General features: G+C 34.3%; 1 protein-coding gene across 33 annotated transcripts in view; it reads left to right on the top strand.

Annotated features, from left to right (window-relative positions):
- Nucleotides 1-14,146, top strand: part of CLASP2 (cytoplasmic linker associated protein 2) — a 149,043-nt gene that overhangs the window by 106,083 nt on the left and 28,814 nt on the right. For 12 of the 33 annotated variants that reach the window (XM_075706221.1, XM_075706212.1, XM_075706220.1 and 9 more), the window contains 4 exons: nt 4,264-4,434; nt 5,392-5,499; nt 10,449-10,555; nt 13,885-14,129. In XM_075706221.1, coding sequence (XP_075562336.1) covers nt 4,264-4,434; nt 5,392-5,499; nt 10,449-10,555; nt 13,885-14,129 — 631 coding nt within the window. Of the gene's footprint in view, nt 1-2,237; nt 2,265-4,263; nt 4,435-5,391; nt 5,500-9,687; nt 9,751-10,448; nt 10,556-13,398; nt 13,423-13,884; nt 14,130-14,146 lie in introns of all 33 variants that reach the window. The other 21 variants (XM_075706224.1, XM_075706223.1, XM_075706238.1 and 18 more) reach the window with 7 other exon arrangements.

Here is a 14,146-nt window from a genome sequence, read left to right as displayed (position 1 = left end):
AATAAAATTAAAATAAGCTAACCAGTTATATAGTTTTTCAGGTGTAATGTTATAAACAGAGTAAATTATGCAGTTCTTGAATTTTCCAGTACGATTATTTAGCTATCAGTAACCCTATCCACTTTCTCTTAATAAAACCCCTTAATTCTGTGTTTAATGGCAAAAACATTTATCTTCATTATCTGCATTTATCATAAATAGAATGACTTTAGAGGTTAAAAAAGTAGGTAAAAGAGTTTCGGGGTGGTTTTATTTCCTGTTAGAGTACTTCCCATTCAGTTTTGCATTACTTCATTTTCCAACAAATACAGTTGGATCAAACCTGATCCAATGTTTGCAGATTTTGTGAAATAAAACTTTCAAAAAATCTGAACAGATAAATATAAAATAATAAAATCCAATAACAGAAGTTCTCTTAAGTCATTTTTTGCTTTGACAGTGCTCTAATCCCACAAGCGTTCATGGGATGAGAGCTTGAAAATGAAGTCTAGATATTGGCTGTGACAAAGGTTGTACAAAACTTGTTTTACATTTTCAGTGTTAAGATGACTACGCTGTATCATAAGCAAAGAATATTTGGAGTAATAATTTCAGGGGGAAGGGAGGTAACAGTGCCGTCAAATCATTTTTTCCTTTTATGAAAAGCTGTAAGCAGTATCTGTAACACTCTTTTCATTAGTACTAGGGAAGTTCTGAAATAACCTTTTTGAAAATACCTTTGTACTTTGAATAGATTTGGTAAATTCTTCAAAAGTTAAGATGTTTGATAAACTGTTTTGGGGATGGATTAAATTTAGGTAGCGATACAAGACTTTTGTGATTGTCATTGTCATATAATATTAATTAAACTGTATATTCAGGGAAACAAACTGAAGCTTTTTCAGTTGCATTTTACTAGTAATGACAATTTTTTTCCAAGAGAATTAATTTTTGCACAGTATTAATGTCTAAAGAGATAAATTGAATTGATACTGAAATAACTATATTTGTCTACGTCTAATGATGTGTGAAAATTAAATGCATTAATGCATTTTTAGAGCCTTTTATTATTACTTCTGTTCAGAACTGATGGCTTCAGATAGCTCATTATAACATGTCAGTGGGGGAGAACAAGAATTCTGAGATGTTTTAAGGAAGATAAACAGGGCAAATACAAATGAACAGGTGAAGGAGAATTGTCAGGCACTGTAGGCCAGCTATTTGGGTGATGCTTCTTTATGTGACTGAAAATTTTCACAGCATTGTGGGGAACGAGATGCTTGATGTTTCCATACACGGGATTGTTTTAGTTCCCTGGCTTATAGTGGGAAAATAGCTTCATATTAGATTTAAGCTTTTATTTTTTAAAAACCACTGTAACAGAGATGCTTTTGTAAATTTAGGGTTAAAACTATTTAGCACTTTTGTTCGAAGATCATCTTATGAAAGACTTGCAAATTTGAATGCTTTTACAAAAGATACTTTTTTAGGGTTTCAGAAGCCCTTTACTCTTCTATTTTTAAATTGTAACATAAAATAAATGCATATACAATCTATAGAGTCTCATTATTTTATTCTTATCTATGGAAAAAAATTGTTCCATTTTTTTCCTCTTCCTTCCTGTTTGGTTGTCAGGTAATTCAGCAAGGTGTGTTAAAATTACATTACAATCTTCATTCAGAGAAAACTAATTAAATTTCTGAATGGAAACAAATTCTTAATTTTATACTTCAGATTAATTTTAAAGAGGAAAACCTGAAATTCTATGCAAGTCTTTTCAGTTGTGCCATTGTGAGTTTTTTTTTTTTTGTCATCCACCGCACCTGCAGCTCAGTTCCTTTACTGTCTGTCTCAAAAAAAAATGTTTTGGCCTTGTGTGTAATTTTTGTTCAGCTGTTAAACTTCTTGAACCTGTTTGGCAATGTAATATTTTTTTAAAGTAATATGAAGGCTACAGTTTCATGTTTAATTGAAATTTAATTCTTCAGTGTTGTTGATTAGAAAGCTGAAGAATTGTAATTTGCTTGTGCAGCTTTGCTTCATCTGCTTTGTACATATAGCATCTGAGTTTAGTTCTTCAACTATGGAAGCTACTTAAAAGCACTGCTTTAGCATAACCCCCTTGTGGCTTTTTTTCCTGTGTGAAATGACTAAAGCTTTCTTATTTCCATTTGCCATCCATTTTTTAATCTGCTCTGCTCCCTCCCTCTTCATGGATTATAAACCCCTACCCTAATCCTGCCTTTACACTTGTTCAGGATCACAGTCTGCTAACCCCATTGGTGGTAAGAGTCTACAGAATTTGTGTATACATCATTGTTTGATCACCTGTTTGACATATCTCATTTAAGGACCCTATTCAGCAGAAATTCTGGCTCACTTTTTTCCATATGCTGTACTTACGTAATTGGATGTAATCCTTATTTAGATGGCAGTAGAGATGGGAGGTTTTTGTCATTTTGGAATACTGTTTTAGTAATCCATCTTTCATCAGTCAGTTCACTTAGATCTACTGCTGGTGGTAGTACTGACAACAGTATGCCAATGCTGTTATTAGCATAATATTTTCAGGATACTAAGCTTCAGTTGGTTTATTTACACTGTAGTGGTACACTTTGCAGGTCAGACAGTAGAAGGATAAATAAAGCATTAAAATGAGAGGTTGCATTTCTTCTGTATATGCTGAGAAGAGTAAGTTTTGCAGGTTTCCGACCTGTTGGAGAAAATCTAAAACTCTCTGGCACAGTGAAAAATTTTACAATATTTTCGTTGTTTTTTTAAAGAGATACAAAATATTGGAGGCTAGGAAGAAGACATAGGAATATCAGGTCTAAGTTGAAACACCCTGATATGAAGAAACTGCCAAACCCTTACTTTTTGCAGACCACAGCAATTTTATAGATTTGCCTATTCTTTTTTTGTACAGAAGTTACACTTGTTTTTTCCAGGTTGTGTAATGTCTTATTTATCATTTCTGCTGAATAGGCCCATAGTTTGGAAAAGGGATTTTGCTAAATAATCATTCAAGTTTGAATTCAAACAATGAATCTGAAAGTATATGCATGGTTCTTTTTTTTTTTTTTTTTTTTTTTTTAAAGTTTTCTCCCTTTCACCCAGCATATGTTTTATTTTGTTTGGGATTTTCTTTCTTTTCCCATATAGTCAAGCTTTAATCAACTTGTATCTTTTTTAAATGTGCCTCATGAGAAGTAACCCATGAAAATCACTTGAGATGTTGCATGTGAAGTCTGTAGATCTGATAGCATAGCTGTGGTCATACAGTTACCTGATTATTTTTAAAAGATTAATGAAAGGTTTGTATCTGTATGTAATTAACCTTTGGTTAAAACTATGTTTTGCTTTTTATTTGGCCGGACTTCTTGAATTCTGCAGCTGTAAACAATATATTTATATCAACTGGTGGTATAAATTGGTTATAACTAGAGAAGAATGGATTATTTGTTAGGGCTTAGAACTTAAATTTTCTGTAACTGAAATATCAAAATTAGGGATCAGTGACCAGTTTCTGGTAGCGAGTACAGTGTGTTGAAATGAACACTTATATCACTTTGTAATGTACATTTTTTATTAATAAAAATATAAGACACTTAGATATGTCTCAATCAATTTTTTAGCTTGTTTAAAACTAATTGAAAATTCTCTTTGAATTTGTGGGATAGCCTCCACAGAAATGAACATGAGTATTTTAATTGACTTCAATGACATTTTATTTAACTTCTCAGAGAGCAGTGCTTGAAGACTCCATGTTTTTAAAAGCAAGGGAGAAGAGTTTAAATGTTACGAAAATTATGTTATTTATTTTAATGTTGGTGGCATTACAAGAGCTGGGATAATTATGAAATCACTAGTTTAAAGTTCCTCCCTTTAGCTTTCTAGCAGTTTGGTTTTTTTTTTTTTTTAATCTTTTAATAGAAAATGTGATTACTGAGATCATGTAGCTTAAAAAATGAACACACTGATGTTCATGTTAGGGACATTGGAACTGTTAATGAAGACTAGAAATACTATTTACGGTTTCTTGAGTGTACCTAGTGCTAAATACAATGCCAAGTGGTTCCTTGCATTGATAATTTTCTCTACCTTGTATGTAGTGCTATAAGAACTTGGACCAGGGTTTTCTATTTCACATTTTTACCTTGTAAGTTTTTCGAGACCATTTCAATCTACCACCACTTTCCTACTAACTTTTAAGCATTTTTTTCTTTTTAACCGTGGTTGTTTATCTTCTATGCTGTTACTTATATTTATTCATTTTGCCTTCAGCTGGCAGTAGATCTGGGTCTCCTGGAAGAGTTTTAACAACCACCACACTTTCCACTATGAACACAGGAGTTCAGAGAGTGTTGGTGAATCCTGCAACTGCACAAAAACGAAGCAAAATCCCACGAAGTCAGGGATGCAGTAGAGAAGCTAGTCCTTCTAGATTGTCAGTAGGTAAGAATCACTGAATAACTCTTGGTTTCCTTACAGCCCTTGTTACTTAAGTGCTGGATACCTACAGCTTGCATTTAGTTATAGGTGGATGATAAAATACATATTGATAAAAATCTAAAACGTGCCTGTTTTCTGAGGCTAGTCTTTGATGTACAGGACAGTTTTAAATTTAAGCTGAAACATTAATTTTTTGCTGTCAGAATGCAGTAGTTCTTTTCCTCACCTCCCTGTCTTCCTTCTCTCTTTCACTATTCCTCACTTCTTCTCCCTACCCCCAAAATAACCAGTTCCATTGAATGAAAGTGTGATACCATTTTGAAAATATTATTTTTCTTCATTACTTTTGTGTGTCTTCTGTGTATGTATGCGTGAATGTGTATACTTCTGTGATACAAAAATGGATGTTATACTTCTTAAACCTCATGATATAACCTGATTACACTTTATTACAAAAAATATTATTTAAAAAATCAGTTGATTTTAATGACATTGCTGCTGTTCTTTGTTTTGTGTTTTGATTTTTTTTTTACTGTAGCTGTATTAACTTTATATTTTCCTTCTTTAGAAAGCTGTGGGTTTTTTCATTTGCGTTACTGTTGATTTACTTGATCTTGAGCACAAATTCTGAATCAGTACTCTGTATTTTTCATTGCTTGTGTCCTCTCCGTCCTTTTCCAGAAGTTTTTCAACCACTCTGTAAAGAGTTGGTAAATCCCCGTTTTTAGCTGTGCGAAGAAGTAATTTAATTGAATAATTTCATACACTTTAGCGTAATCCAGCACAATCAAGAAAGTGTGTGGAAACAGTTATGGCTTATAATACGACCTAATCATCAGTGTCTTTTCTTAGAAATTCATCTGTGGTCTTACTGCAAAACAGAATTTCATTAAAACTGCAACTTTTCTTATGTCTTCTCCCTTCTTTGCTGCTGTTTGTCTGTACCCTGAATCATACTAGCACGAGGCAGCCGCATTCCTCGGCCTAGTGTGAGTCAGGGGTGCAGTCGGGAGGCCAGCCGTGAAAGTAGCAGGGACACAAGCCCTGTCCGCTCTTTTCCACCCCTTGGTAAGTACTCGGAGCCCCTTGTTGTGCATGGCTGTCCCTGCCCTTCATTATTTACACCTAACGAATCCGTGCCTCCTTCATTTAGCTTGTAGCCGGCCACCATGATCTTCCCTTCCTTTGGCTCACTCACCACTTACTTCAATGGAGAATTGACCAATGTGTGAATGGGTAGCACACTTGAAAAATAAACGCTATGCTAATGTTAGTCATATCTTAAATACCAAGTCTGGAAAGGAGTGTGATACGCAGTGCCTAGAGACTTTTTTTGACAGGGCAGTTCTGCTTTTGGAAAGTTTTTTGAAATGATGTGTTTCTCTCTTTATTACAGCACTCGTTGCTTGGGTGCGGTTAGATAATCCATTTCTCACTGACCAGCTAGAGCAAAGAATACAGTGTGGCTGTCATCCTCTGCCTTTCCCTGCATCCCTTAACCCAGCTAGGGTCTGCTAGTATTCAAAATTGCTCCCTAGTCAATGAATCATTTTGGTGTATAAGAAGAAAATACACTTCACTTTGTCTCCTTAGCTATACTGTCATCTCTGTATTATGTGAAAAAATAATAAAAATTTTAACTTTTTGCTATTAAAGCAGATAAATACCGTGGTGCAGATAAGGGACAAATCTACTGAAGCAGAACTGTATTCTGAGGCTGCTTTCCATTTTCTGAAAATGAACAGGGCAAGTAGCAAAGTCCTTATCCAAGTAGATGAACCAAATTACAGTTCTGGAGTTTACTTTTAATCTGTGTAGAACAAGTGATAAGTAACTAAAGCAGCAGCTGTTGTTACATAGGGAAGAAGAGAGGAATTGAAAACTTTAACATTCACACATGCATAGCCACATTCAGTCCTCATTCCTAGAGCTGCTATAAGCAAAAGTTTTGTTTTCACTTAGTATTTCAGTATACTGGCCTGACACCTAAAAGATTTTGCAAGATTGTCAAGCTGTTGTCTGTTTCTGAATGTCAATAAGGCATAGGAATGTTATCTTATAATTACTTTAACATGCTGTTGGTTAAGGATTAGGGAAGCTACTCATCTCCACATATCCTTGTTAAGGTTACTACGAAGTTGGTAGTAAATTTTGATAAAAGTCTTTTTACATGTTGGATTTTTTTTTTAATTTTTTGGTAATACAGAACTCTCTGTAAGACTGGATCTGAAAGTGATCTTTTTTGGTGTTATCTTTGAGTTAGTCTTCAGGATGTATCCCTCTTTTGTTTGTTCAAATGTAGCTTACAGTTAATGAATTTGTAATCCTAGCTGTTAAACATAGTCTGAAAATAGCAAATCTCTGGTTTCTATCTCAAACTGAGGCACCCAGCTGTACTCCTAATTGGCATTGGAAGTCTGTTGTGGTCTGTGAAGGCAGTATGCTTCCTGTCAGCCACGGTTTTATTGGAAAAGTACAGATTAATTGAATGAAAGCTGTTTCAATAACTAACGCTAATTTGCCCAGATGCTATTTAATTGGGAAATTAAATTAAAAGTAGACGTTATGCAGGATCCGTTAGTAAACTTGTATATTTTACTAAAACACAGCTGGCAGACTGTGTTGTACTACACACATATCTTCTTTTCTTTTAAAAATGAGGGTAATTTCCAGATATTTTTGTGCTGCTTTTGCTGCCTTACAGCTTGACTTCCATTGCATGTGAGATCTGATTTACATTTTATATTTGGTCAAATGCTTATTATCTTAAGAAATCTGTATTAAACTAGTACCATAACATGGTTCATTGGGACAGATGCTACTTGAGGTTTTATTTTTATTGTTGGAGTTTAATTTTTGTATATATCGAGATAACTGCCTATACCAGATACAATAGGTTGAATTGTCTGATAGCACAGAGAATGCAAAGTAGTGTGTATAGGAATCCAGTGCTGTTTAAAAAAAAAAAAAAAAAGGCAGCTACACCTGGAAAAAATGAGGTTTCCTTCTGGTATGACTTCTTATCTAAATGATTTTGAATGTCATTCAGTGTTTTTGTTGGACCAGTTTTGTCTTATGGGGATGCTATTAACTTCTATCAAAAATATTAAATTTAATGATTTTCAAAGGTACAAGTGGAAGATGAAATAAGGCAAATTCAGCTCTTTGTTTGTAGCTGGAGACCGTTTTACATGGGGTTGGAGGGGGGAATGTAATTTGTATTGCATCTGATTCTCAGCACAGAATTTTTTGCTTACAAATGCTAAGCCCTTTTGGGCATAAAATGACCCAAATGCTTCGTAATTGCTTCTCTGTATACATTGGTATGAAGTGTTTATATAATCTCACATCTCAGTATACAATTATAAACTGGGAGATAACAGCCACTCTTGAGAAGCAAGTGATTTGTAATTTATAGGAAAGTGCTTATTTTTCTCTTCATGTAGTTAATATTAGACTAGTATAATTTTGATATATGTTATTTTGAGTCCATTTAAAATCTTACTTTGATTCATCTTTCAAAAACCAAAACAACAAAAGTAAATACTTGCACAATTTCTGCAATTCGAGGGGTACAAAGAATGTTCTTGAAAATACGCTTTGGAATGAGGTATGCTTGATCCAATATAGTGCTTCCTTTTACAAACTTGTCCAGCGTATTTCAAATGTATATGGGGGCAGGATCATCTTGAATTATATGCCTGAAGTTTGAATTTTTAATTGTACCTTTAATTTTCAGGGCTTGTTGATGGAAAGCAATAGAAGGGTTTATCCTGTTATTGCTTGTATTTAAAGCTCTATCAGCCTTGATGTGTATGTTTTGACATTCTCTGTCCTGTCTCCTTTTCTATGCTGAGACATACTTTCTAAAGAACCAAGTATTCCACAAAGCATTATTTGCAAAATAAAATTCCCTAGCTAAACAGCTTCATGCAGGTTTCGTTTGAAATAAAATATATTGCTGTGCCTTATGTAAGGAGTAGAGAACTTTACGTGGGAAAAACACAGTGTTTTTTCCAGGACCTTTACAGGACTTAGGATCATTTTGGAGTTCACTCAGGTTAAGAGGTGTGCTTCCCGAAGTGTGATATGGTCCGTCTCAGAGTTATTTGATTGAAAATCAGACTCTATGTTAATCATGTCTATGTAAATCATAGTAAAGGATGATTCATTTGATTCCTGGTTTCTGTTTATACTACTTCATGTATCCAAAAGGTGTAAAATATTTGCATTTACAGTTGTTTATTAAATCATAAGATTATATCTGGGGTTTATGTCACTGTGGGTGGACATTTGAATTCAAGTTAAAATTGTCAAAACCAGTTTCATGTACATGGCTATAAAATTCTAACTTAAGTGAGCTCAAGAAAGAAGATGAATTGTTTAAAAGCACATTGAATTTAAAATTACTTGGTTTAAGGAAGAAAATACTAGCAATGGTGAGTTAACTTCTTTAGAATCTCCAAAAGACCAGGTTTATACAAGTGCCAGAAGGAGGAGGGTACTCAGTTTCATTCAGAAGTCCTTAAGGATCTTTGGTTCCCACTTCCCATAACTTTAAAGAATCTTAATGAGCTGTAGTAACTAACATAAATGTTTCAATTTCACATTTTATTTATTTAAAGAAAACAATACAGATGTAAACTATTAATTGCATTAAATTACTTTAAACTTTTAATTAAAATAGAGTAATTTTAACTTTCATCTGCGTAGTGGTGAGTTTTAACTGAGGTTGAGTTACCTGCACATAGGCAAGAACTCAAGTTTATACAGATTGTCAGCTGCTAACACAATAAGTTCACGCAGGAGTCACTTTTTGCAGATAACGTTTGGTACGTGAGCTCTGGCTCTGACTTGAGCGCGTAGAATTGAGTTAACTCTACAATGGAAGACCGGTAGCAGTCGAACTTCTTAGATATTCCTGAGGATTGTGTGTGTGTGTGTGTGCATGTGTGTCTATGCATTTTTTTCTTTTGAACTTAAACATACTTGCTTTTAATCTTCCCTTAATCTTTTAAATTTTAAAAAAATTATGCATGACATGTCCAGTGTACATAAACCTATATAATTCTATATAATCATTTTCTATATATAATCAAACAACTTCTCTGAAGCTTTTTCCTTCTGTGTAATACTCAGTTTCTTGTGCTAAAGCTGAATCTTTTTTGATAAATACTCTCTTGTTCATCTAAGAAACTATTGCAGCACTTTGATTCCATGGTAATAGATAGGGTTTATATGATCCTGTTATTGCAGCTTCCAGACATCACTCCAGATCCACTGGTGCCCTCTACACTCCTGATGTTTATGGGGCTACAGGTGAAGGATGAGTACACTTTGCTGTCATCTGTGCAGTCATCCTGGATTTTTTTTTTTCCCCACCCACTTGGTTATTCTCATAGTTCAGTTTTTAAAAGCATTATTTATATTAATTTGAGTTTTGTGGTTTTGATAATCCAGATAGATGTGTTTATGTTGCTAGATTTCGTCTCCACTCCCACCCTCCAATGTTAATCCTTTTCTTCCTTAACAACCATTTTATTTTTACTTGCAGAAGACCTTTTTCTAGTTTTTCATTTTTCAGTATTTGTAGAGCATTCTTTATGCATGTAGTTTTCTAATCGGCACTCTCAATAGCCTTCTTATTGTATTTGCTTTCTTTTAAAATGAAAACAAAAACCCAAAATGAAGAAGACATTAATTTAAAAAAAAAAAAAAAAAAAGGTTGTTTCAGTTAAAACCATTGTTTCGTGCAGGCTTTTTTTTTTCCCCCTGTGATATTGGAGTAGAATGTTTGTATATGACTCTTTTTTTTTTTTACTCCATTTCTTATTTTTCGCTGCACCACAAAAGACTTCAGAATGAAATACACATATGATAATAATACATAATTTATTAGAAATGTTATGCAAATGCTTTTCTTCTGCTTGGGTTTTTTTAAGTGAGTGTGGTATTAATGTCCCACATTGCTATTCTGACTGAATTCTTTATATTCTTTTCTGTTGTTGTTATAGCAGGTACCGGCTTCGGAATTAGTCAGTCGAGCAGATTGTCGTCATCGGTTAGTGCTATGCGAGTTCTGAACACAGGTTCTGACGTGGAAGAGGCAGTAGCAGATGCTTTGGTAAGAATCTCGTGCTTACCTTGTGTGGGACACAGACTTTAAGTGTTTGGTACCTATACATTCAAGTATGCAAAAGAAGTTGTCATTCATTATTTTATTGGCTTCTAGGTGGGGAAAAAAGAGAAACTGAATTGCTAGAGCTGCAAAGTACTGGAATTTTTGTTCCCTACAGAAGTATTAACTTTTGAGAAACGTACCTTTTTCCATGGCAGGCAGGAAATAGTCTTGGACTGTTCTGTTGGAGTGGCCCAAGGAGCCAGTTGAGCAGGTAGCACTAAACCAGTAGTTTCCCACAACAGACAGACAAACTTCTGGGTAGGTTGAAGGCTTGTCAGAGCTGGGGATGATGACAGCTAAAGCACTCTGCTTATCATAAGCCTGGGTTCCATTTCAGGTTGTTCTCTGCCAACATCCGAGATTGATGCTTAAGAGATGAACTGATGGCTTGGCAGGCAGCATTCCATAAGTTTAGTTCTTGTTTTTATTTGTTTTCAGAATGTTACTCTGAATTTAAAACTGGTTATGCCATTCTCTTTCTTAACCTTTACTGTTCTTGAAAAGGGTGGGTTTTGCTCCTCTGCCTCCCTGCCCCAGTTAGCCAAAGTGAACTCATCATGTATTTTGCCATTCTGACATTTACATCAGCAAGCTGAAATTTTCATTTAATTTAAAATACTGATGTTATGAGTCAGATACATTTTTATCAGGTATTGTATACTATTTGCATATCATTAAACATTTGTAAGTACCTGTTAATGTAGTTATCAGAATGCTTTAAAGAATTTGTTACTACTCTTCTTTAACAAAAAGATTATTTGGAACATAGTAAAAAAACCTACAAACGACTAAAAAAATCAATTCTAGGTAGATATGACTGGATAGAGAGAAACAAAATTTCAAAGGAAAAAATCTGAAGAACTCTGTCATGTTCTTAGTCTGGCAATTTATTGGTTAATACTGTCTTCTTGGCACATTAGTTTAAGATTTGTGTGCCTTCACTGGCATAGAGATCAGGATATCTGTGAAATCCTGCCTACGGGGTCATGGTGAGATTGAGTGGGTATTCCCCTTTCAGATACTGTAAACTTGCAAAAAGTTTTGAGTGTTGATGGGGAATGCTAGTTAGTGAACTGAAAGTCAGTGTGGATTTTGGAATAGGAAACAATAGAAAAACAGTCTGTGGAACATGAAAGTTTCTGGCTATAATTTGAAAGCCTGTGTTATAGATTTATCCACACTGGTGCTACATGAAGAGTATCTTTAGTAATTTTAGCAGCTACATAGCTTATTCAAATTTATCTGAGGAAAATTATGTAGTAAGAATATAAATTGAGGAGAAACTCCATGCTTCCAATGACTGCTCTTGAGGCTTGAATGTGTCCTGCTTTGTTGAAGTAATAAAATTTGTTCAGAGAAACTGGTTTGTATTACCTGAATCCAAAATAGTATGATGCTTCTAGAAATGTTAGAGGAAAATTAGTTTGTATATTTTAGCTAAAATCTGTCATTACAAAGAAGGCTCAAGAACAGAAATGTTTTATTGTTGTAATATTTGCATGCCTGGTTGCTTGCCATGTTCTAAATGTACAGGTTGTCCTGTACAAATGGCTGCATTTAGATGGAAATCTGGTTATGAACAACCTTCTTATTTTATCATAGACTGAAGCCCCTCCCGCTCAGAACAGTGTTTTCAAAAGGTAGAATGTGAGAGTCCTGACATATAATACAAAAATGGAAAATATTCTGGATTATGTTAACTCTTTTTATGGTATGAAAAATACTCAGCCAGTTACAATAGTGATTAAGCCAAAGGGGTCTCAGTCTTATGGCTAAGATCTGGTTTGAATGTAAGACGCATGAAATGCAGCAATATGGCGATCTTTACATATTTTTATACCTTTTATTTTAGCACAGTCCTTGTCATTTCAGATTCTATTTCTTAAAAATTTTTTTTTCTTATGACAACCATTTTCAAAAATGCTTATGTCTTTTTGGTTTTTCCCTTCCTTTATTCTCTTATATGTGTATGTATACTTGTTCTGTTGACAGTAAGCTTGCTTGTTACCTGACGTATTGTATACTAGTATGTAGTACATATACTAGTTTGATACTACTAGATGTATACTAGTTTGTACTGCAATATTCTTTAAGTTATTCCGTAGTCAAAAATGAGAACCCTGTGCAAATGGCAATGGTAATTGAGGGCAAAACAATCACTTACACTACTGCTTCTTTGAGTATGTAATGAAACTGAATTCTTAACTACTAGCTTCAACTCCAAAATTTGGATGGCAGAGTTATTTTGCAGAGGTGTGTGTTTTTTCTTTTGGGATAAATAGTGTATTTTTTTTTCTTCTGGCCTCTGGCATGTTTTGTTTTTAGGGGATTTCGGATTTTGCATTATGTAATTAATTTTCTTGTAGGACATTGGCTGCTGTAGTAATAGTTGCAATGACAAAATTTAGATATTGAAATGAAGTTAAAGAGATGGAGAAGTTGATGGGAAAATAAAGTTTAAATGAATGTTTCATATTTAGATAGCAATTGACTGCATGTGTTAAGTCTTCATGCTCAAATATCACTGCATAAGACACAAAGATTTTGACAGAGAAGTCTTTGTGACCAACCAGCAGATGATATGTAATATTTCCCTGGAAATGGAAGCTTAGCAAACTACTTCTTGGCAATGTGTGATATGCTAATCGGATACAGAGAGCCAAGAACAAAATTTACAGTAAGACACTATGTTTTCCAGCGGCAGGTAGTTTAATAGTCACAATGCTGCTATGCCTTACCTTCCTGTTTTCAATTTCTGTTTCTTTTCAATAATTTACTGCTAACAGCTCTTAGGAGACATACGGACTAAGGTATAGAAACTATTTTCCTTCTTTAACAGTTTAATACTTTGCTATTAACATGCTTGATATAAAGTAAGTTAAAATGACAGAATGTGTGGGTTTAGACCCAATTCTTATATTCTGTAGCATATATAATGTTATTAAGTGAGATAACTAACTTTCAATACAGTCTTTATGTCACCCTATAATGCAATTTTATGGATTTTTACAAGTAAACTTTAAGTTGAACGTTTCATCAAACATATGTCTTCTCTGCATTTGCTTTGCTTTTATATTTGGAATACTATGCAAGCCATACTTAAAAATATTTTTATTAACTCAGTTTGACCTGTTGAACAGTTGGAGCCGTTTGTCACTGCAGGGTGTAGGGGTCACACTGATTATTTGAACTGTTGGTCTTTCTACTGATTATGGATCTGTATACTTTCTCTTTGAAAATCAGTACTAATGTAAGGTGTTTCTGTACAATAGAAGAAGCCTGTGCGAAGAAGATACGAGTCCTATGGGATGTACTCAGACGATGATGCCAACAGTGATGCATCAAGTGCCTGTTCGGAAAGGTCCTATAGCTCTAGGAACGGAAGCATACCAACGTATATGAGACAGACAGAAGATGTGGCTGAAGTCCTAAATCGCTGTGCCAGCTCCAACTGGTCAGAGAGAAAAGAAGGCCTTCTAGGCCTGCAAAACTTACTGAAGAACCAGAGAACTTTAAGGTAAGAAGACGTGTTAA

Source organism: Pelecanus crispus, chromosome 2 (assembly GCF_030463565.1).
Source record: "Pelecanus crispus isolate bPelCri1 chromosome 2, bPelCri1.pri, whole genome shotgun sequence".
NCBI lineage: Eukaryota > Metazoa > Chordata > Aves > Pelecaniformes > Pelecanidae > Pelecanus > Pelecanus crispus.
This window is presented reverse-complemented; position numbering and strand designations above follow the sequence as displayed.